Here is a 27758-nt window from a genome sequence, read left to right on the forward strand (position 1 = left end):
CTCTGCCCGGGCCTGGCCCCGCAGGACTCATGCAGGACGCACGTCTCCAGCTACGCGGGGTCCCTGACACGTCACATCAGCCACCGGGCCAACAACTTCAAGCGACACCCCAAGAGGAGGAAGTGCATTCGACCCTCCCCGCCCCCGCCCCCCAACACCCCCTGCCCCCTCGAGCTGGTGGACTTCGGGGACCTGCACCCCCAGAGGTCCTTCCGGGAGCTGCTGTTCAATGGTTGCATCCTGTTTGGCATTGAGTTCAGCTACGCCATGGAGACGGCTTATGTGACCCCCGTGCTCCTGCAGATGGGCCTGCCCGACCAGCTCTACAGCCTGGTGTGGTTCATCAGCCCCATCCTCGGTGAGCCCAGCCTGCCCTGGTGACCATGCACCTGGAAAATTCTGGAAGCTTCTAGAAGCCTCAATTGAAGCCACTTGAGGGTCTCCCAAGGGACCAGGGAGGAGCAAGAGTTAAGTCCCCTCTAACTGGGCTATACAGATAGGAATATACAGATAGGCTGGTTGTACCCATTGTATTGTTTTTGTTTGTGCCTGTCCTGGGATTTGAGCTCAGGGTCTGGGCAGTGTTGCTGAGCTTTTTCCGCTCAAGGCGAGCACTCTACCACTGGAGGCACAGCTCCACTTTGTTTTTTTGTGGTTAATTAGGAGATCAGAGTCTCATGGACTTTCGTGACCAGGCTGGCTTCAAACTGAGATCCTCGATCTCAGCCTCCTGAGTAGCTAGGGTGACAGGTGAGAGCCACCAGCACCCAGCTCATACCCACGTTTTAAGTTTGTTTAAGCCAAGCAATAGGAAGGAAGTTAGCCAGCAAGGAATCCGCCATCTTAACTTTGTGGATTCCCGGTGTGGCTTCTTAGTGGCCTTGTAGGATCCAAAGTGGATGATTCCAGGTGATTCCAGAAGTGTGGTTCTCTGCCTTCTGTGTCCTGGTCTTTTGGCGTGCTGGGCAGTGGGAGGGCAGGTCCCTGGCCAGCGTGGCAGGGCTGTCTCGGTGTTCTGGGCACCCCAGCTCTGACCCAGGCCTGCTCTGTTTCAGGATTTCTGCTGCAGCCTCTGTTGGGTGCTTGGAGTGACAGATGTACCTCAAGGTTTGGAAGGAGGCGCCCTTTCATTCTTGTCCTGGCCATAGGTCTGTTGTTTTAGCATGGAAATAAAACAGAAAAAAAAAAAAAAAAGCCCCAATTGCTTCCTTTTAGGAAAAGCTAAAAAGCCTGAGGAAAGCCATCTCCCGCGACCCCGGGGCCCCGCTCCCCAGGCGTCTCCAGGCCCTGTCCCCTAACCCAGCTCTGAGAAGGAACCACTGGGATTGTTGTGGTTGTTAATGCATGTGGTCCTGAGGACTTCTCTGATCATTTTTAATGAGTTAGTGAAGTTCAGCTCAGTCCTGCTCTGCTCCCTTGGGGAAAAGCTGACCGAGTATGAACACTATGGTAGCTGCAGGTGAGCTCTCCCGGCTCTGCTTCAAGGGTCCTCGATTCTCCACCAGGTGGCGAGCCGTGGGGCAGAGCTGGCCCGTGTCCTCCGAGTGACTCGGTCTCTCTGCTTCCAGGGGCGTTGCTGGGCCTGTCCCTCCTGCTGAACGGCAGGGACATCGGTCTGGCCCTGGCCGACACGGCCACCAACCACAAGTGGGGCATCCTCCTGACTGTGTGCGGGGTGGTGCTGATGGACTTCAGCGCCGACTCGGCCGATAACCCCAGCCACGCGTACATGATGGATGTGTGCGGACCCGTGGACCAGGACAGAGGCCTGAACATCCATGCTCTCCTGGCGGGTGAGTCAGCCCCTTTCTCTGGGCCAGGCGGGGCGGGGCCTCCAATCAGGGCAGGCTGGGGGCGGAGCCTCCATCAGGGCCAGGCTGGGGGCGGAGCCTCCATCAGGGCAGGCTGGGGTGGGGCCTCCTATCAGGGCAGGCTGGGGGCGGAGCCTCCGTCAGGGCCAGGCTGGGGGTGGAGCCTACTCAGGGCCAGGCTGGGGGCGGGGCCTCCTCAGGGCCAGGCTGGGGGCGGGGCCTCCAATCAGGGCAGGCTGGGGGTGAAGCCTCCATCAGGGCCAGGCTGGGGTGGGGCCTCCATCAGGGCAGGCTGGGGGCGGAGCCTCCATCAGGGCCAGGCTGGGGTGGGGCCTCCATCAGGGCCAGCCTGGGGGGGTAGTGTCTCATCAGGGCCAGCCTGGGGGGGGTAGTGTCTCATCAGGGCCAGCCTGGGGGGTGGAGCCTCCATCAGGGCCAGGCTGGGGGGGGTAGTGTCTCATCAGAGCCAGGCTGGGGGGGTGGAGCCTCCATCAGGGCCAGGCTGGGGGCGGAGCCTCCAATCAGGGCCAGGCTGGGGGCGGAGCCTCCATCAGGGCCAGGCTGGGGTGGAGCCTCCATCAGGGCCAGGCTGGGGTGGGGCCTCCATCAGGGCCAGGCTGGGGTGGGGCCTCCATCAGGGCCAGGCTGGGGTGGGGCCTCCAATCAGGGCAGGCTGGGGGTGGAGCCTCCATCAGGGCCAGGTTGGGGACAGAGTCTCCATCAGGGCCAGGCTGGGGTGGGGCCTCCATCAGGGCCAGGCTGGGGGCGGAGCCTCCATCAGGGCCAGGCTGGGGTGGAGCCTCCATCAGGGCCAGGCTGGGGTGGGGCCTCCAATCAGGGCAGGCTGGGGGTGGAGCCTCCATCAGGGCCAGGCTGGGGTGGGGCCTCCAATCAGGGCAGGCTGGGGTGGAGCCTCCATCAGGGCCAGGCTGGGGTGGGGCCTCCAATCAGGGCAGGCTGGGGGTGGAGCCTCCATCAGGGCCAGGCTGGGGTGGGGCCTCCATCAGGGCCAGGCTGGGGTGGAGCCTCCATCAGGGCCAGGCTGGGGGTGGAGCCTCCATCAGGGCCAGGCTGGGGGGGTAGTGTCTCATCAGAGCCAGGCTGGGGGGGGTGGGGCCTCCATCAGGGCCAGGCTGGGGGGGTGGGGCCTCCATCAGGGCCAGGCTGGGGGGGTGGGGCCTCCATCAGGGCCAGGCTGGGGGGGCGGGCCTCCATCAGGGCCAGGCTGGGGGCGGGCCTCCATCAGGGCCAGGCTGGGGGCGGGCCTCCATCAGGGCCAGGTTGGGGGGGTAGTGTCTCATCAGAGCCAGGCTGGGGGGGTGGAGCCTCCATCAGGGCCAGGCTGGGGGCGGAGCCTCCATCAGGGCCAGGTTGGGGGTGGGGCCTCCATCAGGGCCAGGCTGGGGGTGGAGCCTCCATCAGGGCCAGGCTGGGGGGGTAGTGTCTCATCAGAGCCAGGCTGGGGGGGTGGGGCCTCCATCAGGGCCAGGCTGGGGGGGTGGGGCCTCCATCAGGGCCAGGCTGGGGGCGGAGCCTCCATCAGGGCCAGGCTGGGGGCGGAGCCTCCATCAGGGCCAGGTTGGGGGCGGAGCCTCCATCAGGGCCAGGCTGGGGGTGGGGCCTCCATCAGGGCCAGGTTGGGGGCGGAGCCTCCATCAGGGCCTGGATGGGGGCGGGGCCTCCACTAGGGCCTGGATGGGGGCGGGGCCTCCTCAGGGCCTGGCTGGGGGCGGGGCCTCCTCAGGGCCTGGCTGGGGGCGGGGCCTCCTCAGGGCCAGGCTCAGGCAGAGGAGCTTGAGGTGGAGGAAATGGCGTTTATTAGAAGTAGATTTGTCTGCTGCAGCTGGGTCACCAGGGCAGCGCTCAGACGTGCATGTTGGCCTGAGGATCCTCTGAGGCAGGTGTCTGGTGCCTGGGGCTGTGGGTAAAGAACTCCACACTGTGACCAAATCCCAAATCCTTGTGTGTCAATGGCCAAGGTCCTGAGAGCTGCAGGGGGAGGAGGGGCAGGGGGAGGAGGGGCAGGGGGAGGAGGGGCAGGGGGAGGAGGGGCAGGGGGAAGAGGGGCAGGGGGAGGAGGGCAGGGGGAGGAGGCACGGGGGGAGGAGGGGCTGGAGGAGGAGGGGCAGGGGGAGAAGGGCAGGGGGAGGAGGGCTGGCGGAGGAGGGGCAGGGGGAGAAGGGCAGGGGGAGGGGGGCAGGGGGAGAGGGGCAGGGGGAAGGGGGCAGGGGGAGGAGGGCTGGCGGAGGAGGGGCAGGGGGAGAAGGGCAGGGGGAGGGCAGGGGGAGGAGGCACGGGGGGAGGAGGGGCAGGGCGAGAAGGGCAGGGGGAGGAGGGGCAGGGGGAGGAGGGGCAGGGGAAGGAGGCACGGGGGGAGGAGGGGCTAGAGGAGGAGGGGCAGGGGGAGAAGGGCAGGGGGAGGAGGGCAGGGGGAGGGGCAGGGGGAGGAGGGCAGGGGGAGGGGCAGGGGGAGAGGGGCAGGGGGAGGAGGGGCAGGGGGAGAAGGGCAGGGGGAGGAGGGCAGGGGGAGGGGCAGGGGGAGGAGGGGCAGGGGGAGAGGGGCAGGGGGAGGAGGGGCAGGGGGAGAAGGGCAGGGGGAGGAGGGCAGGGGGAGGAGGCACGGGGGGAGGAGGGGCAGGGGGAGAAGGGCAGGGGGAGGAGGGCTGGCGGAGGAGGGGCAGGGGGAGAGGGGCAGGGGGAGGGGGGCAGGGGGAGGAGGGCTGGAGGAGGAGGGGCAGGGGGAGAAGGGCAGGGGGAGGAGGGCAGGGGGAGGAGGCACGGGGGGAGGAGGGGCTGGAGGAGGAGGGGCAGGGGGAGAAGGCGCAGGGGGAGGGGGGCAGGGGGAGGAGGGCAGGGGGAGGAGGCACGGGGGGAGGAGGGGCTGGAGGAGGAGGGGCTGGAGGAGGAGGGACAGGGGGAGGAGGCGCAGGGGGAGGGGGGCAGGGGGAGGAGGGCAGGGGGAGGAGGCACGGGGGGAGGAGGGCAGGGGGAGGAGGCACGGGGGGACCAGGGGCAGGGGGACCAGGGGCAGGGGGACGAGGGGCAGGGTGGCGCAGGCCCAGTTGGCGGCCAGGGAGGAGAGCAGCAGGGGACGGCAGGACGCACACGCGTGTTTGCGCTTGGCTTTTTCATTCAAGACTAGTGCTCTGAAACACAACACCATTTCTGACTTTGCACTCTATAGAGATGGAGTCTCAGAATTGTCTGCCCAGGCTGGCTTTGAACCCCTGTCTTCAGATCTCAGCCTCCTGAGTAGCTAGGTAGCTGGGATTACGGGTGGGAGCCACCATGCTCAGCTCGGAGATGAGCTCCTGACACATTCACGCCCCGTGAGCCAGAGGGGACTGGAAAGGCCTGGAAGGAAAGGTGTGGCTGGTGTGGACTATGCGTGCTCTGCAGGTGGGCGGCCGGCCTTGCCTCCCCGGCCTCTGACCGCAGCTCACCCAGGAAGGGCCTGGGCAGGTGAAGGCCGCTGGGGCCCCTTGTTGTTATGCCGGGGTCCAGGGGAGACAGATGCGACCTGCGGTCCCGCCTGCCCGTGGGGGGGGGGGGGGGGGCTGAGGCCGGTCCCGCCTGCCCGTGGGGCGGGGGCTGAGGCCGGTCCCGCCTGCCCGTGGGGCGGGGGCTGAGGCCGGTCCCGCCTGCCCGTGGGGGGGGGGCTGAGGCCGGTCCCGCCTGCCCGTGGGGCGGGGGCTGAGGCCGGTCCCGCCTGCCCGTGGGGCGGGGGCTGAGGCCGGTCCTCTCTCCCAGGCCTCGGCGGCGGGTTCGGCTATGTGGTCGGGGGAATCCACTGGGACCGAACCGGCTTCGGCAGAGCGCTGGGCGGCCAGCTCCGCGTCGTCTACATCTTCACCGCCGTCACCCTGAGCGTCACCACGGTGCTGACGCTGGCCAGCATCCCCGAGCGGCCTCTGCAGCCCCTGGGGGAGAAGAGGACGGCCATGAAGAGCCCCAGCCTCCCCCTGCCGCCATCGCCGCCCGTGGCCGTGGACGCCGGGGCCGGCGACGCGCTGCCCACGCCCGCGGCCGGCGTGTACGCCAGCTTCTCCAGCCCCATCTCGCCGCCCAGCCCCCTGACGCCCAAGTACGGCAGCTTCCTGAGCCGGGACAGCTCCCTGAGCGGCCTCAACGAGTTCGCGTCCTCCTTTGGCACGTCCCACATCGACAGCGTGCTCATCGACTGCTTCACCGCGGGCCACGACGGCTACCTGGCCCTCCCCAGCAGCCTGCCCAGGCAGGCCGTCAGCGCCAGCTTCCCCCGCGCCCCCGACGGCTGGGGACGGCCGGACCGCAGGGACGGGGGCCTGGCGTCGGGCGCCGACGGGGACGTGCTGAGGGTGGGTTCCTTGGACGCTTCCAAGCCACGGGCGTCTGGGATCCTGAAGAGACCCCAGACCCTGGCTCTCCCGGACGCGGCTGGGGGCGGCGGCCCCGAAAACAGCCGGAGGAGAACCGTGACCTTCAGCCAGCAGGTACAGGGCCGGCGGGGCCCCAGGTCCCGGGCGGGGTGGGCTGGGGGCGCCGCCATGCCGGCCTCAGTCCTCTCGCTCGCGTGCTGGAGCTGTGGCACCCAGGCTGCCGGCTGGAGACAGCTCTCGTAGACAGTAGCCCCGGCCAGGCCCTCTCCCTGGCTTCTGGCACTTTCCCCGCCACCGCCAGCCCACAGCCCTTTTGGGCCGCCACGTCTGAGTCTTGAAAGCCGGCGAGGCCGCCAGCCTGCAGGCCTCGGGCTGCCTCTGGCCCCGGCGTCTGACTAGTGAAGGCTGAGGCCATCGCCCCTGTCAGGGCGTAGGCTGCGGAGAGGGCCGTAGGTCACGCTGGGCGGACGCAAGGCCACCGGCTGCTCCGTGACATCTACGGATCTCGAGGTCGGTGAGGCGGCGGTCCGGCCCCTCTGCCCCTGGGGCGCCGTGGGGGTGAGTCAGGACCTCGGGGTTCGCGACCATGGTCCCCTGAAGCCATCGGGGCTGCCCGGGTCCTCCCTGGCCTCGGAGAGGGGCCGGAAGGGCTGGGGGAGCGGCGGCCTCTGCACCCCTCCGGAAGGGGGTTGAACCCCTTATTGTCAAAGACAAGAGGTTCCTCCCCACCCCCTGCTCAGGGGCCGGCCACCGGCCCGCGTTTCTCGGGCGCCACTTCCGGTTCCTGGGAGATCAGAGTCTCGCGGACTTTCGGCCCGGGCTGGCCTCGAACCGCGACCCTCAGATCTCAGCCGCCCGAGTATCGAGGGTGACAGGCGGGAGCCACTAGACAGGGCTTCCCACGTCCCCCGGGGCGGGTGAGACCGCCGTCCTCGGAGGAAAGAAACAGCTCGAGCTAATCCGAGCACGTGCGGGCTCAGCGGGGCGGCGCGGGGCGGGGTGCGCCCAGCGCCCCTGCGCCTTTGCCTGCAGGGATACCCTGGTGCCCGCCGGGCCCACGCCTCCCCTCCCCAGCCGCGCAGCCCCCCAGCTGAACGGCTGCACCCCGAAGGACTGGGGCGCTTGGCTGGAGTCCCCCAAGCGGTGGGGGAGCCTTTGCATCGCTGTGCGCACCTGTGTGTCTCGCCCAGCCTGAGGGGCCGGAGCGGGGTGGGGAGCAGGCTGGGGGGCGGGCGGGGCCGTGGGGGGCGGCCTGGGGGGCTGGGCCGGGCGGGGCCGTGGGGAGCGGGCTGGGGGCGGGGCCGTGGGGGCGGGGCCAGGCGGGCCGTGGGGAGCGGGCTGGGGGCGGGGCCGTGGGGGCGGGGCCAGGCGGGGCCGTGGGGAGCTGGCTGGAGGCGGAGCCAGGCGGGGCCGTGGGGGCGGGGCCAGGCGGGGCCGTGGGGAGCGGGCTGGAGGCGGAGCCGTGGGGGCGGGGCCAGGCGGGCCGTGGGGAGGAGGCTGGGGGCGGGGCCAGGCGGGGCCGTGGGGAGCCGGCTGGAGGCGGAGCCGTGGGGGCGGGGCCAGGCGGTTCGTGGGGAGCGGGCTGGGGTGTGGGGGGCCGTGGGGAGCGGGCTGGGGGCGGGGCCAGGCGGTTCGTGGGGAGCGGGCTGGGGTGTGGGGGACCGTGGGGAGCGGCCTGGGGCGCGGGGCCCGGCCGGGCCGTGGCTCAGGGCTGACGTCCCGCTGCCCGCACAGGTGGCCAACATCTTACTGAACGGCGTGAAGTACGAGAGCGAGCTGACGGGCGCGGGCGAGCCGGCCGACCAGCCGCTGTCCCTGCGCCGCCTCTGCGCCACCATCTGCCACATGCCGGCCGCGCTGCGCAGCCTGTGCCTCAACCACTTCCTGGGTGAGCGCGGGGCCTCCACCCTGGGCCTCGCCCCCCGGGCCTCGCCTCTCTGGCTGACTCCCTGGGCCTCGTCTCCCAGGCCTCACTTTCCAGACCTCGCTCCCTGAGCCTCCCCCCGCCCCCTGCCTCCCGGGCCTCACTTCCGGGCTCCTCCAGCACTGAGGGCGGCCCGGGCCCTGGGCTGCGGGCGAGTGGACGCCCGCCCACCCACGGGTCGGCTCTCCACCTGCTCCCAAGCGGCCCTGCACCTAGGGCTTCGCAGACCCAAACCCCCAAGACTCCTGGCGGTTAAGCAGGGGACCCCATGTTCCACAGCGCTTCCTCACCCCTCACCACGGAGCTCTCCACGGATGCCCTTGAAGCTCCTGAACTCGCTGGGGTGACAGCCCCAGCCGCCTGGTCTTTGTGCTAGGTAAAGGCTCTGAGGCCTCCTCCTCCTCCCTCCCTCCCTCCCTCCCTCCAGGGTGGCTGTCGTTCGAGGGCATGCTGCTCTTCTACACGGACTTCATGGGCGAGGTGGTGTTCCAGGGGGACCCGAAGGCGCCCCACGCGTCCGAGGCGTACCAGAAGTACAACCGCGGCGTGACGGTGGGCTGCTGGGGCCTGTGCATCTACGCCTTCAGCGCCGCCTTCTACTCAGGTACAGCCCGGCGCCGCGCGCCTGGGGCCGCGGAGGGCGGTGGAGGCTCATGAAGAATCTGCCGGTCAGCCCAGCTACCCAAGAGGCAGAGAGAGGAAGACACAGGTTGAGGCCAGCCCGGGCGGCGTTAGCGAAGCTCATCTCCGCTGTAAGGCGAGATGGCACCTGCCTAGGATCCCAGCCGTTAGGGAGGCAGAGACTGGACAACCGGGCAGAAAAGGAGTAAGATCTCATCTCAGTGGGATGTGGTGGTCCACACCTGTAGGCAGCACTACACACGCAGGGTAGGGAGGAAGATGGAGGTCTGAGGCTAGCCCAGAATAAAGTGTGAGATCCTATGCAGAAAATAATACCCGTAGAGGGCGGATGGTGGGGCGTGTGCTGGGCCCCGAGCTCACACCGCAGTACCTGTCGCAGGGAGAGGAGGTGAGGAAGAGCATGTGGCTGCTGGCTCACTGGGGGCTCTGTGATCGTCAACCTCAGCCCCTACCCCTGAACCCCCAAATCTTCTGGGTGACTAAGAGCAGCGGGTCCTGTCTTCCATCCTGTGTATTCCTGGGGCAGAAATACCTTCTAGTCAGGGGTGAGCCCGTGAGCCCGCAGCCGCGCTCACCCCGCCCGTCCACAGCCATCCTGGAGAAGCTGGAGGAGCGGCTGAGCATCCGCACCCTCTACTTCATCGCCTACCTCGCCTTTGGCCTGGGCACTGGGCTGGCCACACTCTCCCGGAACCTCTACGTGGTCCTGTCCCTCTGTGTCACCTACGGCGTCCTCTTCTCCACGCTCTGCACCCTGCCCTACTCGCTGCTCTGCGACTACTACCAGAGCAAGAAGGTGAGCACTTGCGGTGGCATGCGCCGGGGACTTCCCCAAGGCCCCGCCCCAGCATGGGGAAGATGCAGTGAGTCCTCCCGAGTGTCCGGCCCCACTCCTGCACCTGCCGTGTCCTCCCGCCAGCCGCCTCCATGCAAGGTGGGAGGCCTGCCCTTCCCCCTTCCCCAGCCCACTTCCAGGTTCCGTGTTAGTAGCAGAGTCTCAGGGCCAGGCTTGGAGGATGGGAGGTGAGGCACGAAAACCCAGTGATCAGCGTCGATGGTGTGGTAAAGCAGAACAGCCAGAATGGGCCAGGCGCTGTGGCTCACACCTGTCATCCTGGCTGCTCAGGAGGCTGAGAGCTAAGGTCCCTGGTTCAAAGCCAGCCTGGACAGGAAAATCCTCAGGACTCCTAGCTCCAGTGTATCACATAAAAACTGGAAGTGGAGCTGTGGCTTAAGTGGTAGAGCTCTAGCTTGGAGAAGAATGAAAACAAAAAGCTCAGGGACAGCACCCAGGCCCCACGTTCAAGCCCCCAGACTGGCACAAACCTCAAGCCAGAATGGATGTCCCACGTGCACCTACATAAGACAGCACCATTTTAAACAGGCTGGCGGGGCAGGGCTGGGCGCTGGGCCTGGCCACATGGGCGTCTGAAGCAGAAGGGGAACGTTGGTGGAAGCTGTCCCTGTCAGGCAGACAGAGGTCTGAGGACCACGCCTCGTGGGTGGCACTGTCCCCACAGCAAGAGTTGCCTGGACAGCGGTGCCACACCCTGCAGGCTGGCCCGTGCTGCCCCCTGCCACATTGCTGCTCCTCTGTGCAGCGGGTGGGGAGGAGCCGAGGAGCCCCTCCCCCCCCCCCCCCCAGCGGGGCTGTGGGTCTCGGGATCCCAGCCTTGGCTGCTCTGGGAGGGCCCAGGGGAGTGCTGCGGTGCATCCTGGGCTGACTGGTGGAGTGCGGGGAGTGGAGGCCGAGCCTCGGCCCCACAGCTGTCCCCAGGGAGCAGTGGAGGGCGGGAGGGGGCAGGCCTCCCAGCTGGGCTGTGGCCTGGCACTGACGCCCCATCTCTCAGTTCGCAGGGTCTGGGGCGGACGGCGGCCGCAGGGGCATGGGCGTGGACATCTCCTTGCTCAGCTGCCAGTACTTCCTGGCCCAGATCCTCGTCTCCCTGGTCCTGGGGCCCCTGACCTCGGCCGTGGGCAGCGCCACAGGGGTGATGTACTTCTCCAGCCTTGTGTCCTTCCTGGGCTGCCTCTATTCGTCCCTGTTTGTCACTTACGAGCTCCCTGCCGGCGACACGGGGGACCAGGAGTACCAGCCTCTCCTGCTCAACGTCTGATCGCCCCCCCCCCCCAGCCCGGACTCTGGACTTGTGCAGGGCCAACGGCAGCCACCCCCCCCCCCCAGGAACCCCAGGCTTTGGGGGGGGGGAGCTTCCGGTGAGATGTAAATATGAGGTAAAATAAACAGACAGCAGCAAGCCTGCAGTTTCAGCCGCCCTCTGGTGTGAGGTCGCCAGGGACTGAGCTGCTGCCAGGGGACTTGAGCAGTGGGAGGATACAGGTTACTGGTGGAAAGTGAAGGTGTGGGCCAGGCATGGTGGCTCTCTCCTGTAATCAGAAACGGAAGCAAAAAGGGCTGGGGGTGTGGTTCAGGTGCCTGCCTGGCACGGGTGAGGCGAAGGAGAAACAAAAAGGAAGGCTATCTTGGTGTAGTTCTCAATCCGGGGTGACTGTGCCACCCCCCCCTCGGACTGTGGCAGGGTCTGGACATGGGTTCCGTTGTCACCTCTCAGGTGGCCGCCGCTGCTGCCATGGGGGGGGGGTGTACACGTCCCACGTTCAAACCGGCTCTAGTGACAAAGAATTCCCGAGTCCTAGGTGCTAACCGAGCTGAGGGACGCAGGTTCCGCATGCCGCACTGTGGCATTCATTCACCCCTTCACCCCTGTGCCCCCTGCTGTGGTGTGGATCTGCAGTGTCTCCCGGAGGCCCACGTGGGACCACGTAGTCCCCAGCCCACAGCAGTCAGGACGTGAGGGGGCTCCAAGAGGAGGGGCTGGGGGGGAGTAGGGTCACGGGGCACACCCCGGAAAGGGATCTTAGCCCCTCAGCCCTTCCTCTTTGCGCTTCCTGGCAGCGGGTAGCTTCTTCCTCACCCACTCTGGCCATGCTGCCCGGCACTGCCTGAGGTCCCCGCAGCCCCTGGCCACAGGCTGAGCCTCAGGCATTTCATTACCCACCAGTGCACGTACCCCATGAACACCCAGCCGGTGCCCTGGCTCCGGGAAGCAGTGGCGGACGTTGGGAACCGGCTGCAAGTGACAAGGTGTCCGTCCACAGGTAAGGGCTGTGCACGAGCCCTGAGTGAGACTCCTGGAGCAGTGCTCTGAGGGAGGGACCCCAGGCCCGGAGATGCCCGGAGAAGTAGGAATGAGGGGGACCTCCTGCTCAACACCATCTGCCCCCCAACTTGAAGGCAGGATGCCTGCTGGGACCCAGAGCACACAGGCTGCGCTCGCTAGGGGGAGGCAGAGAGGCAGAAAAGCCCTGGCCTCCTCCGTCACGTGCCTCGGCCTCTTCTCTTGGCCTTGGGCTTCCCCCTCCACCATCACTGTCCCACGGCCACCCGCTGCCCTGCTGGACCAAAGTTCCATCTCCCTGCAGCCGGAAGAGCTGTAGACTAAGGCCTAGGCCCCGCCCCATCCCAGGACACCTGGCCAACCGACACGCTGCACCCACTCCTCACGACCACCTGAGCCCACACCGCAGCCCACGGCCCTGACCCCGCTCGGCTTCCCACTTGGGACGGTGGTCCTTGCTCTGCCTTCAGCTGCCATCCTACCCTGTATGCGTGGCACCGTGGGAGGCGGCCCCCACACCCCGAGAGAAGCACAGGGAGTCCCTGACCGGCCTGTGACAAGCCTCGGGCTGGAGTCTCCTTGGAGCGGCCTCCTGTCGTTTCCTCATTTCCCTGGATCTGTGGACACGTCTCCCACGCACACGTTGCTTGGGGAGGTGGCTTAGGTTTCTGAGAATGTGTGTGGCTGCCTCCACTCTTTTGCTGAGAATGGGGAGAGGCCTGGGGTGGCCCCATCACGGTGGCCTCTAATCCTGGGCCGCCTCCCTCCAGCTTTCAAAGCAGAGAGGATGGTTTCCATGAGGGCGTGCACGCCCCAGGCCTGTGCTCTGAAGTCTGCCCAGGGACGCTGGGCAGGGCAGCGTGGAGGGCGGTCTTCCTCCTCCAGAGCTGTGGGGGCCGCCGCCGCCAGTCCACGAGCTGCACCCCACCTCTCAACTCCTTGCTGACCTGAGCGGGGATGGAGATGCAGCCGCTGAGGGCAGTGCCCCAAACCTGCCACCGCGTCAGGAGGGACGCGCCGACCCCATTCACACAGCACGCGCGGGCCATGCACGGCTGCAGCAAGCGCGGGGCCGGGACAGGGGCAGAGGGCCCCAGCCCTCCCACCATCCCACTCGGGCCACTAGACACGAAACTAAAGCTGCACAGCTGGAATCAGAGCTGCTCCCGACTGTCCCCCCGAGAACACACAATGACCCCCGTTCTCCTGCTACTCACTGGGGACACGGGATCCCCGGGGACGGCAGGGGCAGGGATAGCCCCTGGGCTGTGGTCTTTGTATTTTTTCAGTACTAGTCGTGGGGCTTGAGCTCAGGGCCTGGCCATTCTTGCTTGAGCCACCTGAGCATCGGCTCCACTTCCAGAGTTTTGGTAGTAAATTGGAGGTGAGTCTCGAAGACTTTCCTGCTTGGGTTTGGCTTCGAATTGTGAGCCTCAGATCACAGCCTTCACACGCTCCAGGTAGGGAGGGTTGTGGTGCGAATCCCAATTTTTACCTAGGCTTTGAGGTGTGGCAGAAAGCAAAAGACACCACCTGTGCCCACAGCCTTTGCTTCTCCCTCATCAGTGTCGGGGCCCTGTCCCCCTCCCCCCTGCCACCCAGCACGGCCCAGCCCCCCCGCCCTGCCACCACAGCCCTGCTGTCCCCCTCCCCCCTGCCACCCAGCACGGCACAGCCCCCCCGCCCTGCCACCACAGCCCTGCTGTCCCCCTCCCCCCTGCCACCCAGCACGGCCCAGCCCCCCCCGCCCTGCCACCACAGCCCCGCTCTGTCCCCCTCCCCCCTGCCACCCAGCACGGCCCAGCCCCCCCGCCCTGCCACCACAGCCCTGCTGTCCCCCTCCCCTCTGCCACCCAGCACGGCCCAGCCCCCCCGCCCTGCCACCACAGCCCTGCTGTCCCCCTCCCCCCTGCCACCCAGCACGGCACAGCCCCCCCGCCCTGCCACCACAGCCCCGCTCTGTGGTGACCTTTTCCAGCTGCTGCTTTGCCTAGGCGCCCCCCCCCCGCCCCCATTCTCACAGCTCCTGGGAGGACAGGCACCTGGGCTGTGACCACTGCCATCTGGTGGCCAGGACCAGGAACAGAGTGACGGGGAGTGCCGGCAGATGCATACGGATGATCACAGCCTCCCGCAGCCTGAGCAGGAACTGCCCTGAAGTCCTGCTTCAAATGTAATCATCACTCGGGACATCCGTCCCAAGGATGGAATCCACCAGGTCTGAACCCCCGAGGATAGGCATGGTTGTCAGGGGCAGCAAGAGTAGGAAAAACTGGGGAGGGAGGTCAGCAGTGAGTGCCTGGCTCCCCAGGAGGAGCTGTCAACCTCAACCAGGTAAAAGGTTCTGTCTGGCTATTCATGCCTTTGATGTGAGCGCACCGCTGCAGGGCCCATCCACCATCCATCCGCCCGTCCATCCTCCAGCCATCCACCCACCTGTCCATCACTCATCTACCTGTCCATCATCCATCCCATCACCCACCATTCATTTATTCATCCACCCTTCCATCCATACATCCATCATCCAACCACCACACCATTTACTATCCAGTGAGAAAGAGGCAAAGCCCTTCTACACAGGGTCTGCCCATTACCAAGGTGCCAGGGCAGGGCCAGGCACGCTGCCTATGAGCAGAGCTGTGCAGAGGGGGTCAGCCTGGCCTCTGACAGGTCAAGGAACCAATGACCACTCCACGAGCTGTCACCACGGGTGGGAGGAACCAAGTGCCCCAGCCAGAACTTGAGCTGTCAGAGCAGCACTGAGCCTCGTGCCTTTGTCTCCAGGGGCGGGAGATGGGGCCCAGGGGCATGTGTCCCTGGGGGAAGCAGCACCAACGCCTGGCGGGGCTCTGTGGGGCTGGGGCCGCCAGAGGCATGAGCTCCTTGACGGACTCTGCGGCTCCCCCACTCCAACCTGCGGCTCTGGACTCCTGTTCCGGCTGCTCCTGGGGGGGGGGGGGGGGGGGACAGGGACCACCGCGGACACACTGGCTCTGCCCTTCTTCAGAGGGAGGGCCCGCAGCACGAGCCTCAAATGTGTCTGTCAGGGGTTCTATTCTGACAGAGGTCTGGGTTGGAGACAAGCACAGGCGGCTGGCTCACAGCCCGCCCCGCAGGCAGGCGGCCCCACTGATGGACGTATCCGCAGGTCTCCTGCTTGCGTGGAGGAGGCCGGGCGGCCCTCGGCAGCCCCCAAGTCGTCCCTCCCTTTCTCCTCGGTCCACCTGCTGCAGGGTACGCAGGGGTGGCAGGGCCGGGGAGCCCACGCCGAGGGCTGATGTCTGCAGCACAAGGGTGGGCAGGAGGCCTCCACCTGGGCGTCAGCCTCCTGTGCTAGGATGGATGTGTGGCCGGTGGTGGCCACAGTGGAGCTGCATGTGGAGCACCCTGGGACATCAGCAAGCGCTGAAGCCAGGGACAAACTTGAGGGGACTCCACGGCTGACGCCTGCCCCCTGGTGGCCATACACGCCCCTTGCAGGCCACTGCAGCACCTTCCTTATCCACCCCCCCACCTTGCATCTTCTTCCGGCTAGGCCGTGCAGGAGTGGGGTGAGCAGGGGGGCGGTTGGAACACTGGTGTCTGCGAGGCCGGCAGGGTCCTCTGGCCTTGGCTGGCCCTGGCGGGGTGAAGGCCGGCAGCAGCCAGGGCCTGACCCCCGCTCCACGAATGACACTGCGCCGGTCCACACCGCTGGTGTAGTGTAGCTTGGTTTTATTTATGTCCACAAATATTTCAAAAAAATTACAAAATACTCAAAATGGAGAGAACACAGAAGTCACGATTTCTGGGTGTCTACTCTGCTTACACTGTGTTATCTCATGGCAAACTACTCATATATACACTTAGCTTCAAGATCTATATAAACCCAGCAAACCAGAAAGTATTCTGCTCTGCTTCCGCTGCGGTGAGACGCGAAGCTCATCGACGACACTGAACAAGATACGTACGGAACACAGAACGCAATCAAACCTCAAAGAAAAGGAAAATCCAAAAGGAAGCCAGGCGGCTGGGCCTGACAGACATCACACGGTTTAGGGCCTCCTGGAGGAGCTATGGAGTCGCCGGGGCGTTGGCTGCGGGTGCTGGGAATGGAAGGGTCGGGTGCTTCACGGGGCGAGGGAGGAACCCAGAACATACAGAGGAAACACTTCCCACGGCTCCAGTACAGACTTCAAAGCACTTCCCTCTTGCTCTTTGGAAAAACGGGTAATAGGGAGGAGCTGGAAGATCTGAGTGGTAGATTCAGCTAAAAAGAGGGAAAGGGCAAGGGACAGCAGTGGCAGCCTGGGGTCTGTCCGGTGGCCAGTGGGAAGAGGCCTTCCCGGAGAGCCAGAGAAGCCCAGAGGCTGACCCCACATCCCCCCCGAGGGCACCTGACCCCCACGCCAAAGCAGCCAGCAGTCTGCGTAACCAAGAGTTAATGTGAACTTGCCTCCTGTAAGGAACTAAAGTTAAGGCAGAAATGGAATGAGAAAATGAAAGGAAGAAAAGAAACCAAAACGACATTTCAACAGACAACGCCCTCTGTCCTCACTGGAGCCACGCACGGGGCGGGGAAAGGGCCAGCCAGGGCTCCACCAAGATGACCCGTGTGACGGCCACACAGGACAATACCCTAGGACAGTGTGGGTCGGGAGCCCGGGGGGTGGCCCTGCCCGTCTGATGACCGCCCTCAGCTCTGGGCATGGCGCTGTCAGCAGTGGGGGTGGGCGGGGCGAGCTGGGCACCTGCTTCCTGATGGAGCTTTGCAGCTGGCATGCAAGGGGGGGGGGCGAGCCCCAGGACGCCCCGGTGCACGGCAAGGCTGCCTTTGCCTGGTCCCCTCCACAACATCCACACGATGACACACATCAAGGGCGGACTCCCAACGGATTCCTTTGGCAAGCTTATGTCCTGGGCCACTCCCGGGCTGAGTTTACTTGTGCGGAATCGCTTTCTTGAATTCTCTAGCCTGCTTATGAAATTCTCCAGAAGATTCAAAAAGGCAATGTATCCAGAACAAATCAACGTGTGTGCATAGAACTACGGAAACCTACCACAGACACACATAGATGTGCGCCGCCCACCCCGGCGCGGCCAGCCAGGCAACGGAAAGCCAGCACCCGCCTCCTGCGCACAAGGCAGGAAGCCCGCTCCCTCGAGGCACGAGTGAGCGCCAGACCCAGGCAGACGCGCAGCAGGGAGGGCGGGCGCTGCCCCTGACGCCCTCTGCTGGGCCACACCTCACCCCCAGCTCCTGTCCGCGTGCCATCAGTAACGCCCATCTGCTCCCTTTAATTAAAGGGATAATTATATATAACTTTTTATTAAAAAATCAACTCTGTATTCTGTCAATAGCTGGTAGGAATTCACAATTAGTGACATGGCTGGAAAAAATAGATCAGAATAGTCGTTTGTGGAAGGGGGAAAAAACTGTTCTAAAATTACTTATTTACAGATGTAAAAAGCCATGCTGCAGGACTTTCTCAAATTATGAAGATTTCCTACAATGTATTAAAATAAAAGATTTTTTAAAAATTATAGCTCTTGGATTCTACCTCATATGCCACTACCTGCACACCGCGGGCCAGAGGCCCGGGACTCGGTGTCTGCACGCACAGTGAAGGGTGTGACCGGATTCTAGCACCTACCGAGGAATCAAAGAAAAGAAAACCAAAGCCAAACCCCAAGATGGCAGGGAAATTTGTGGGTGTTCGGTCTAGTCCAGGACTCACTAAGCTTCTGGGGGACTGTCATGCAAGAGACCCAAACAGCCTCAGGAAAGCCTCTTGACAAACCAACGCTAGTATGCAGACACATTTTTAGTTGTGGGGTTTTTAAATATATAAAGAAATCTTTAGAAGACTTTTTTTTTTTTTGCTTTTGCAGCTCCTAATATATGCCAAAAGTCCCGCTTCTGTCCCCAAAACTGGGGTTCCCACAGCCAGCATTAACAAATAAATAACTTATAACTGCTTGTCGCCTTCTTTCTTCAGTCGACTGGAAGAGAGGGGAGAAAAGAAAAAGAAATATTGGCCTGGGCAGGTGACAGGCAGGGGCTGCCTGCTGCTGAGGACCCCGCCCGGCAAGGCCTCCCCGCGCCATGGCCTCCCACCCAGAAGTTACGCCCGCTGCCTCCTCTCCTGCACGTGGCCTGACCCCCCCTCACCTGTAGTAATCTTCCTGACTCGGTAAGTGGCCGCCGTGCATGTGGGGGTGCCCATGCAGCCACTGCTGCTCCATGGCCAGTCTCTGCAGCTCAGCTGACTGGGCGTGCATGGCCTGCAGCTGGTGGGCCGCTGACATGGGGGGCGGGATGGCGCCAGGCAGGTCTCGAGGATAGGGAGTGCCTGCCAAAGACACACAGGTCACAGAGAGCGTCTGCGGGGCCTCCAGGAGCAGGAGGCCTGGAGAAGCCCTGCGTCCCCTGCGCTCCTGGAAGGCTGCTCCGCTCTGTCCCCACAGGGACCCGCTACACACAGCAGTGCAGACTGACACTGAACACAGAGGAGGCCTCGGGAGGACAGCCCAGCCCACGACACACAGCCCCGTCATCCTCGGCTGAATTCTCACCAAAAACTGGATGGCGCAGCATCTCATGCTCGTGAGGAGGCTGTCCGAGCAGAGGGTTGGGGAGGGTGCCAGGAGGGTAGGGGAAGCGAGCCAGGTGAGGGCCGGCAGTCAGGGGGTCCACCAGGGGGTGCACTGGGCCTGCGGAACCTGAGGAAAAGAGCGCAAGTCCAGATGCGGGCAGTGCGGTGCGAGGGCTGGGCTGCCTCCCTCCTCGCCAGAGCCCTGGTGTGAGGGCAGATCTGCAGTGCCCCCTGGCGGCGGCCTGGGGCATAGCTCGGCCAACACAGATGAGCCTGGCCCAGCTGCAGAGCAGGTCGTTTTGGGGGCAGCAAATGCTGTGGCCTCCCTCTCCTTTCAGAGCAGGTCGGGCCACTTCCTGTCCTGGGCTTCACATCATCGCCCCTCCCTCAAGCCACCGCCACCGGCTTGGTGTGGCTCCCCCCCTTCAAGCCCGCTCTCGTGGGGGGAGGGAGGAGAAGGAGAGGCAGGCGCAGGAGCAGGTGCGCCGGGGCCCCTGGTGGCGGCGGCACGCACCTTGGTGGAGGGGGTCCTGCTGGTGGAGGTGGAGGTGGGAGTGGATGTGCGAGTGCTGGTGGTGGTGAGGAGTCACGTTGAACATCTGCAGGCGGGCCAGCGGGTCGCCCGTGAGCGACGCCATGCGCTCGGCGTGGATGCGCTCAGCGGCCAGCCGGTCTGGGTAGCTCATCTCGGGCCGCAGCTGGGGCCCGGCCAGGGCCAGTCTCTCCCGCTCCAAGGGATTCAGGCCCGGGTGGAAGGAGGCGAACGGGTGGGGGCCGGCTGCGGGGGGGATGGTAAGGGCGCTGTGGCGGGCGAAATGCTCCATGGGGTTGGTGGCTGGGTGCAGAGGGTCCAGCTCAGGGGGCTTCACCTCGAAGCCCGGCTTCATCCGCTCCCGCAGCTCCCGCTCCCGGATCTCCCGCTCCCGGATCTCCCGCTCCCGCAGCTCCCGCTCGCGGATGGTGGGGTCCACGTTGTAGAGGCCCGGCATGTGGTAGGCCAGCAAGGGGTCGGCGGGGTTGAGGGGCATGTAGAAGGGGTGGTTGCGGTTGGTGGGCGACATGACGTGGGGCCGGGCGTACTCGCTCAGGGTGCGCAGGGCGGGTGTGTCGGGCCCGATGTATGGGGGCACGGCGGCGATGGTGGTCGGCGGCGGCTCGAAGGAAGGCCGCACGTGGCCAGGCCCGCTGAGCTGGGGGTCGCTGAGGCGGCCGTCGTGGGCGGAGCTGGACGCCTTCTGCTGAGAGAGAGCGCGCTGAGGCCGAGCCTGGGGCTCACCACACAGCCCCCCGCACTGCCAGTCCGCCTGGGACTCGAACATGGAGATGGCGCTCCAGCTGTGCTGGATCCCGACACGCTTCCGGCCCTGCAGGGAGTCTGTCTCATTTGTGCCCACAGCACCCCTGGAACCCTGGAGGGGGGAGGGGGGACTGTGTACCCCTAAGACAGCAACAAGACGGGGGGAGGGGAGGAAGGCCTACCACAAGGCCCATTCTCTATTTCCTTTCCTCCTAAAGAAGTGGGTGCTGGGTGACTCAGTCCACGAGAAGGATCATGGGATAGATGCTGGTAGAATGCCCCCCACCCCCGCCTGGTTCTCCTGAGTGGACCCCCGGAGGCAGTGCCCATCTCCAGGCTGCAGAAGAGACCGCAGCCTACAAGGCCCTCGGCGTGTACACAGCAAGGGGTGGGAGCAGCCTCCCTGGGCCCTGGCTTCACACACCAGCCAGCACGCCAGCGCGTGCCAGGCACGCTGCACACAGTGCCCCTGCGCCCGCAGGACTCACGGCTGCACGCTCGGCCTCCCGCTCCCGCTCCCGCTCTCGTTCCCGCTCCTTCTCCTTCTCCTTCTCTCGCTCTCGCTCCTCTCGGGCTTTCTGCTCGGCCTCCCGCTTGGCCTTCTCCACAGCCTCCTCCCTCTTCTTGGCTAGCTTGGACCCGGCCAGGGGGGTGAAGTACAGGTCTGTCCGCGCACACGAGTTGTAACCCCGGTCCAGGTGTTTGTAGAACCTAGAAAGGCCACAGCTCTGGCTCGGGGCCCATCCCGGGCCTCACCAGCCCGGCCTCCCCTGAAACCCTCCCCACAGGTGAACCGTACCTGGCAGACTGGCTGGCATGGCTGGGAGTGTCCACCACGGTGGGCTCAGGGGAGGGGCTCCTGGGGGGCGGGGGAGGGCTCTCGGGCTCCTCGGCCTCATCCAGAGCCTCTTCCTTGATCTGGACGGTGGGCAGCGGGCAGGATGCGCCCCCAGGGCCGCCGCCCCCACTGGAGACAGCGGCAGGACACGGCGGTGCGGGGGCGCTGGGTCCCGCGGGAGGGGTGGAGGTGGACGGGCAGGAGGGTGGGGTCACAGGAGGAGGGCCTCCAGGGACAAAGGGATGCTGAGCGAACGGGGACTGGGGGGGCACCTGGTGGAGGCTGGCAGGGGGGTGGGCAGCAGTAGGGGGGGGCAGGCTCTGGCTCTGGGTCAGCCCGGGGGGCTGAGCCGGGGAGGAGGGCAGGGGCTGGCTCTGGGGCATGAGCTGCAGGGGTGGAGGGTGGGCTGAGGGCGGGTGGTGGGTGGACAGGGAGCTGAGCGGCTTCAGGGCGGGTGGGGGCGGCAGGTTGGCGTTCATGGAGAAGGGGGAGGGCCCTGCGAGGTGGGGGGGGTGCTTGTGGGCCTGGGGCGCGGGGAGCTGGGGGATGGGCGTGGTGGGCGGGGGTTTGATGTGGGGCATGGCTAGGGGCGCGGGCGGCAGGGGCTGCTCCCGCGGGGGTTGCTGGGATTGCAGGGCGGCCTGAGAGGCGGGGAGCTGCAGAGCACTGTGAGGGTGAGCCGCTGCGGAGGAGCTGCCCAGGGGGGCCTGGCCCTGGGAGGCCTGGGGAGGGAGGCCGAAGGGCTGAGGGGGCCCGGGGTGCTGGAGTAGGGGCCCTGCCTGCAAGCCATGGGGCCCCGGGGGGCCCTGGCCATGTAGCGGGGGCTGTGCGTGAGGGCCTGTCAGGGGCTGCAGGGGGGGGTGAGGAGAGGGCAGGCGCGGCGGGTGCAGGGTGGGGGCCTGTTGGACGTGCGCGTGGACAGCGGATGCGGCTGGCGCCTGCGGCTGGCCCGGGGCCTGCGGGGCTGCAGCGGGGCCCTGGGGTGGGATGGCGGGGACAGAGGCGGTGGGGCCTGGGGTGGGAAGCTGGGGCGCTCCTGGAGGGGCCCCCGAGGGGGCCTGCAGGGCTGGGGGCTGGGCCTGCAGCGTCTGCTGCTGCGCAGACGAGTCGGAGTCGCTCTCATTGTCCTGAGGGCTGGGGATGCTGGGGGATGTGCTGCGATTGTCCTGGTCAATGTCTTTGGGATCACTGCTCCCCTCATCGTTGACGCTTCGGCTGTCCGAGCTCTCTCCTTCGCCTTCAGAGGGGGAGTTGGGCCGGCTGACCTCCTACAACCACAGGAGGGAGAAGGGAAGGACGGGGTGAGACAACTCTGTCCCTCGTGGCCGAGGCCTGGCCCCTCAGGAGCCAGAGGACGCCATTATGCAGGGGATGCGGGCAGGGGCCTCGAAGGAGCGGCCAAGGCCTGGGCGCTCACCTGGGTTTTGGTCTTCTTGGAGCTGGTCCTCTCGGGCTCCTCGGTGTCCGAGGCCACCTTCTCCCGCTGGCGCTTGGTGCTCTTGAGAGGGGACGAGGCTTCCTCCTTCACCTTCTGCAGTGTCGCCCCCACACAAGCAAGGAAGCGGCGTCAGCGCGGGCGGAGAGAGACGGCCTTCTCCCCAGCTGGCTTTCCTTTCCAGAAGCCAGCAAGCTCTGGAAGGCACCAGTGGGGAGGGACCGCCTCTCTGGACCCCTCTCCAGATGGCCAGTGTCTCCTTTTCTGCAGGGTTTGCCTTTCACTTTTAAATAAACTTGAAGGAAAAAAATGTGGGGATGAAGACACCTGGGGCTGCGGCGGGGGCTTCCCAGCCGGTCTCGGACCTCTGTCTCTGAGACTTTGGCGGGCGAGGTTGGTGGGAAGCCCTTCTCTAGGCCCTAAGGCCCAGGCAGTGTTAAATGTTCAGAGAAGCCCCAAGAAGCAGCCAAGGGCCCACATCTGAGGCAGCTGAATGCCAGAGCTGACAGCCCAGTTTCCAGTGGGAAGAAGGGGGAGGGTCAGGCAGGTGGGCAGAAGAAGGGAATGGAGAGGTAGGAGAGGAAGAGAAGGGGGTCGGGTGGCCCCTGACCTTGGCTGACTTCTTCACCGTGTCGGCCTTACTGTCGTTGCTGGAGGTGCTGGCGGCGCTGGGGGAGTTCCGGCCACTGGAGCGGATGTCTTCACTGATGGGAGAGGCGCGGCCGTCGGGGCTGGCGGGCTGCTTCTTCCGACCACTGCGTAGTGTAGACATCTGTGCCCCAAACAAAGGCCTGTGAGGCGGGCGGTTGGGCCCCAGGTCCCCAGGAACCCGCCCGAGCCCACCACAGCAGAGGTGGTATGGGCAGATGAACGCGCACACGCACACACACGTTGAAAAGAAAGCAATTCTCAAAGCTCATCTCTGAGCAGTGTCTTGAGCTACTCGTGCTGGAAATAAGCAAAGTTTTCTGAGCAACAGGCAGGAAGTCGGCTGGGCTGGCTACTTTGACATCTTAAAAGTACCTTACCCTTTCTATTTATCCCCTGAACCTGTCCACTCTCCAACCCTGCCCATCACCACTTGCAGAGATAATGAGACAGGCTGGAAATCCATCCAAAGGGACCGAGCTGTTCAATTCCAGGGTGCATGTAGGCAGAGGACATCTGCTGGCTCCTCTAGCCCTCGTTTCCACCAGGTGAGCCCTGGAGCTTTGCCAGGAAGGCAGGGGCAGAGGAGTTGGGCCGTCCAACCCACCTGCTTCACCCTTCAGGAGGCCAGTCCTGTGCAGAAGCCCCCCTGCATCCATAACCCAAGCATTTCACTAAGGCCTTCTTCCATAGTCCCTGCCACATTTCCAGCCATAAAGAAGGAAACAAAGCCTCTCGTGAGAGACCTATAAAGCAAGAGGAACGTGTGCCCGTGTCGTGAAAGGCCTGTGAAGCAAGGAGAAGCATGTACCACAGGTTTCTAACGCCGGATCAGGCGCTTGAGAAAGTGAGTCTGCAAAAGTACAAAGTAAGCCAGGCTCCAGCAGCTCAGGCCTGTAATCCAAGCTGCTCAGGAGGTTGAGATCAGAGGACTGGAGCTAAAAGCTGGCAGTGCAAAAAATCCAAGAGATTTTTGCCTCTAATCCATCATCAAGCTAGAAGCAGAGCTGTGGCTCAAGTGGTGGAGCACCAGCCTTGAACGAAAAGGCTCAGGGACAGTGCCCAAGCCTGAGTTCAAGGTCCAGTACTGTCACCAAAAAAGAAAAAAAAGTATAAACTAGTGGAGATGTGCCACATTGAAGATGGAAGTCACCAGCCCAGGAGCAACAGGTAAAGGTTTGGAGAGTTAGCACGTGGCCACAAACCAAGATCGGCTGATCATTTGTAAAGTTAATCTTGGAATGTGGGCCTAGAGGCCACCCAGGAAGAGCCAAGCCCCCAAGAAGAGGACCAAATGCTCTTCCCAGAGGCACAGCGCTGCTTCCAGGGGGCTGTTCCTCTACCTAAACTTGAACTCTGCACTCCCTCCCTCCGGGGCCAGGAGCTCACCGAGCCCCGACTTCGCCGTGTCCTCATGCTATGCTTCCCGCTGAGCCCATCCTCCTCCTCCTTGACAGGCTTGAACATGAACGGAGGGGGGTCCACCGGCTTCTCGATGGGCGGCAGCTCCCCGTACTTCTTGAAGTGGATGCGGCAGTCGGTGCAGAGAAGGATGTTCTCCCGGCCCCCGTGGTGCCAGTCTTTAGAGGCTGCGTGAAGAGGGGAGGTGCCAATCCCAGACCCACGGCTCCCCCGGGGCACAGCCAGACAGCCCGCTTGGATGCTCTTCCTCCGTCAACCCGGGCAGCCCCTTCCTCATGGGGCACACGGAGGAGATGGCAGCAAATTCCAGGACCCATGCACACCCAGCTTTCAATGGATTCCCCTACCCACTGGCCAGCCCAGCTCTCCCTGTACCGATGACTCAAAGGAGAGGGAAGTCAAAAACAGATGACACTCGGGCTTCCCAGTCATCACGCTCCGCTTCTGGCAGCTTTCCCACCTGAAGCACACGGTGAAGGAGCCCTGGGTACCACGAGCTACTTACTGGTGGTGAAGCAGTGGCGGCAGGCGTAGCCCTTCAGCTCCTGCTCGCTGTCCTCGCTGTCAAAGTCATCCTCGCTGGCCGAGCTCAGGTCCACTGTATGGGACACACAAGCAGGACAGGGAGACACCATTGCACTGGCTGCTCCGGCAGAGCAGCCAGGTCCAGTGGCGCTCGAGGGCCCTCATGGCGGGGCACTCTGCACACTGAAGGGGGAACAGCGCCGTCCTGGCATTCATGGGCAGTCCTCAGCACGCACAAACACAGATGGCCTCAGGCCGGAAGGCAAGGCGCTGCTGCTACGTCCGGAGAGGAGAGGGCAGCGCTTCGCTGTCACTGGTGTGCATGCTACTCGGGCCTGGCCTTCCCAAAAGGTGTTCTCTGATCTTGTTTTTTTTTTTTTTTTTGGTTGGTCCTGAGGCTTGAACTCGGGGCCTGGGCACTGACCCTGAGCTCCTTTTGCTCAATGTTAGCACTCTGCCACTTGAGTAACAGCACTACTTCTGGCTTTTTCAGTGATTTTTTTGGAGAGAAAGAATCTCACAGACTTTCCTGCCAGGGTTGGCTTTCAACCTTGATCCTCAGATCTCAGCCTCCTTGAGTAGCTAGGATTACAGGCATGAGCCACCAGCTCGGGCTCATCTGATCTTATTACCACCAAAACCTACACACATATCACCAGTGTATGTGAAGTCTTCTAGGCCAGGGCCCCACATGCCTAGGGTAAGCTTCACATTTCTATAAAACTTCAAATGATGGTGAATTTATTAGAAATACTTAGGTGTACAAACAGGTTTTAAAACTCTACCTAGTGAAAACCTCCCACCCGTTGCCAGCACTGCATTTAGGTAAGGCTTCACACACGTGTGTGCCCAGACATACACATGTACACACAATAGTCTGGGCCATCCACTCCTGCAGGCCCAGAACTGGCTGCTTGTGAACTTCTCCCCAGGCCTCCCCACTTACAAAATTCGCTGGAGGGGGGTCTGGAGGGTGTGTTGACGGGGGTGGAGGCAGTGCGGGTCTTGATCCTCCTGAACACGGCCTGCCTGCGGTGGCGGCGGTGAGCTCTGGAGCTGGCTGCTTCGGGGGTCTTCTTCCAGTAGTAATAGAAGGTGATCAGTTCTCCCTGCAAGACACAAGGCCCCATGAGGGTAGGCGGGGGTGGGGCCACGTCTGCCTCCATCCGGGCCTTGTAGAAAGCTGGGGGGCAGTGACAGTGCTCTGGCAACAGTGAAGGTATGTTCCAGGAGAACAACTCGCGCACGTCTTCCCCCACCCCCACCCCCACCCCCAGCCTGTGCGAACATGGCCACCTCCTTCAGCCCAGCACAGCGCTGTCTCCAGACATCATCACCATGTGCTCGATCACCTTTATTTGTTCAGTGTCTAGTGCGACAGATGAAGCTACTCACTGGTGCTAAAGCCCTGGGGCACACTGGAAACAAGAGCCAAAAAGGACTGGGTGAAGGTGGATCAAGCATGTAATCCCAGCTACTCAGGAGGCTGAGATCTGAGGACTGAAGTTTCAAGTCAGCCCAGGCAGGAAAGTCTGTGACTCATACCTCTAATTAGCCACCAAGAATACCGGAAGTGGTGCTGTGGCTCAAAGTGGTAGAGTGCTAGCCTTGAGTGAAAAATCTCAGAGACAGTGCCCCAGGCCTTGAGTTCAGCCCCGTGACTGACAAAAAAATAAAAACAAAAGAATTACAGAAGCCTGCACTGCAAGAGGAAGAGCCACAGGAGCCAAGAGAAGGTCTAACAAAAAGAGGAGAACAGGAGCCAGGCGGGAAGAGGCGGCCGGGCCTCTGTGAGGCTGGAGAGTTCCCCGAAGCAGCTACAACTGACCGCCTCTACTTCCCAGAGGCAAATGAAAGCAGTTTACAAAGACAGCACAGTTTGTAGAATAAAAAAGAAGATGGAATTCTGTGAGATTAAAACCCAATGCGAGACTCAGGATAGAAAGAAGATTCCAAACACAGGTGAGCTGGTGCTCTCTACCTAACTCCTGCTCTGTCAAGTGAGAAACTCCAGACCCCAAAGAAACCTAGCAATTACATGAACATCAACTTTCTGTCAACACTTAAGAAACGGCTTTTAGAAATATACTCATTACCTGACTTACATAACCATAACCCCTCTGTACATTACCTTTATAATAATAATAAAAAAATTTAAAAGGGGAAATAGCTTTTAAACAAGAAGAGATTTTATCTTCTCAGTACCAAGAATCAAAAGGACAGGTTGGGAATCATGGTTGATAAAATGAAAGAATACTCTTTAAAACTCAGGAAAGGTCAGAACCGGCACACACTGCTGCTGAGAATACCTAACAGCCAAACCGCTTTGTAAAAACTAGCTGGCACGGGCGGCAGTGGCTCAAGCCTGTCATCCTAGCTACTCAGGAGGCTGAGATCTGAGGATCACGGTTCAAAGCCAGCCCGGGCAGGAAAGGCCGTGAGACTCATCTCCAATAAACACTAGCAAACTGGCTCAAGCTCCAATAAACCACTAGCAAACTGGCTCAAGCGGTAGAGCACTCGCCTTGAGCTGAAGAGTACAGAGACAGCGCCCAAGCCCAGAGTTCAAGCCCCACAACCGACACACACACACACACACACACACAAAAACTGGCTGGCAGTTTCTACAGTGTGAAATACCCACCACTGTACTACCTGACAATTCTGTGCCTAGCTTGTTTACCCTAAAGAAATAAAACTATGCTCCCACAAAGCCTTGTGCACACACATTCATAGAAACGTTATTCTTAGTAGCTCTAAAATGGAAAGACGACACATGCCTATCAAACAAAAGAACTGGATAACTGGATTCTGGCATACTCGTTCATAGGAATAATACTTGGCAATAAAAAAGAACAAATTAGTACAGGGATGAATCTCAAAAACATCTTATCAAATGAAAGCAATCAAAGAAGGGTGCATAGAGTCTGTTTAAAGGGAAGGTGGGGGGAGCAAAGCCATGGTTGCCTGGCATGGGGGATAGGAAACAGCTGGAAAGAACCCAATAACCAGGCTAGACTATGGAATCAGTCTGTATATTGACTGTTACCATTATGTCACAGAGATGCTTACTGAACTGTGCATTTAAAGTGGGTACATTTTTACTGAATAAGTACAATAAGGAGTATATACATCAATTACAA

General features: G+C 63.2%; 2 protein-coding genes across 6 annotated transcripts in view; one reads left to right on the forward strand and one right to left on the reverse strand.

Annotated features, from left to right (window-relative positions):
* The first annotated feature begins 324 nt into the window (after positions 1-324).
* Slc45a1 (solute carrier family 45 member 1) lies at positions 325-10852 on the forward strand. The gene is made up of 8 exons (XM_042695728.1): positions 325-358; positions 1056-1107; positions 1569-1793; positions 5562-6283; positions 7904-8057; positions 8521-8697; positions 9326-9531; positions 10586-10852. Exons 3-8 carry the CDS (start codon positions 1685-1687, stop codon positions 10850-10852), a joined length of 1635 nt encoding a protein of 544 aa, XP_042551662.1. The 5' UTR covers positions 325-358; positions 1056-1107; positions 1569-1684.
* Positions 10853-15572: 4720 nt separating this feature from the next.
* Positions 15573-27758, reverse strand: part of Rere (arginine-glutamic acid dipeptide repeats) — a 394753-nt gene continuing 382567 nt past the window's right edge. For all 5 annotated transcript variants that reach the window (XM_042695750.1, XM_042695749.1, XM_042695751.1 and 2 more), the window contains 11 exons: positions 25562-25724; positions 24596-24688; positions 24058-24257; positions 22631-22792; positions 22003-22116; positions 20547-21853; positions 20236-20458; positions 18965-19685; positions 18431-18577; positions 18027-18207; positions 15573-17857 (listed from right to left, as the gene is read on the reverse strand). In XM_042695750.1, the coding sequence (XP_042551684.1) occupies positions 17824-17857; positions 18027-18207; positions 18431-18577; positions 18965-19685; positions 20236-20458; positions 20547-21853; positions 22003-22116; positions 22631-22792; positions 24058-24257; positions 24596-24688; positions 25562-25724 (3345 nt within the window). In that variant the 3' untranslated portion in view covers positions 15573-17823. The remainder of the gene's footprint in view (positions 17858-18026; positions 18208-18430; positions 18578-18964; positions 19686-20235; positions 20459-20546; positions 21854-22002; positions 22117-22630; positions 22793-24057; positions 24258-24595; positions 24689-25561; positions 25725-27758) is intronic.

The sequence above is a fragment of the Dipodomys spectabilis genome, unplaced genomic scaffold (genome assembly GCF_019054845.1).
Source record: "Dipodomys spectabilis isolate Male_0828 unplaced genomic scaffold, ASM1905484v1 ptg000188l, whole genome shotgun sequence".
Taxonomy (NCBI): Eukaryota; Metazoa; Chordata; class Mammalia; order Rodentia; family Heteromyidae; genus Dipodomys; species Dipodomys spectabilis.

Bases quoted from the DNA above. Each gene is read 5' to 3' on its own strand.
- Slc45a1 (XM_042695728.1), top strand. From the start codon at position 1,685: ATGGACTTCAGCGCCGACTCGGCCGATAACCCCAGCCACGCGTACATG. The intron at 6,284-7,903 runs GTACAGGGCCGG...CTGCCCGCACAG, and splicing joins CCGTGACCTTCAGCCAGCAG to GTGGCCAACATCTTACTGAA. The intron at 8,058-8,520 runs GTGAGCGCGGGG...CCCTCCCTCCAG, and splicing joins GTGCCTCAACCACTTCCTGG to GGTGGCTGTCGTTCGAGGGC.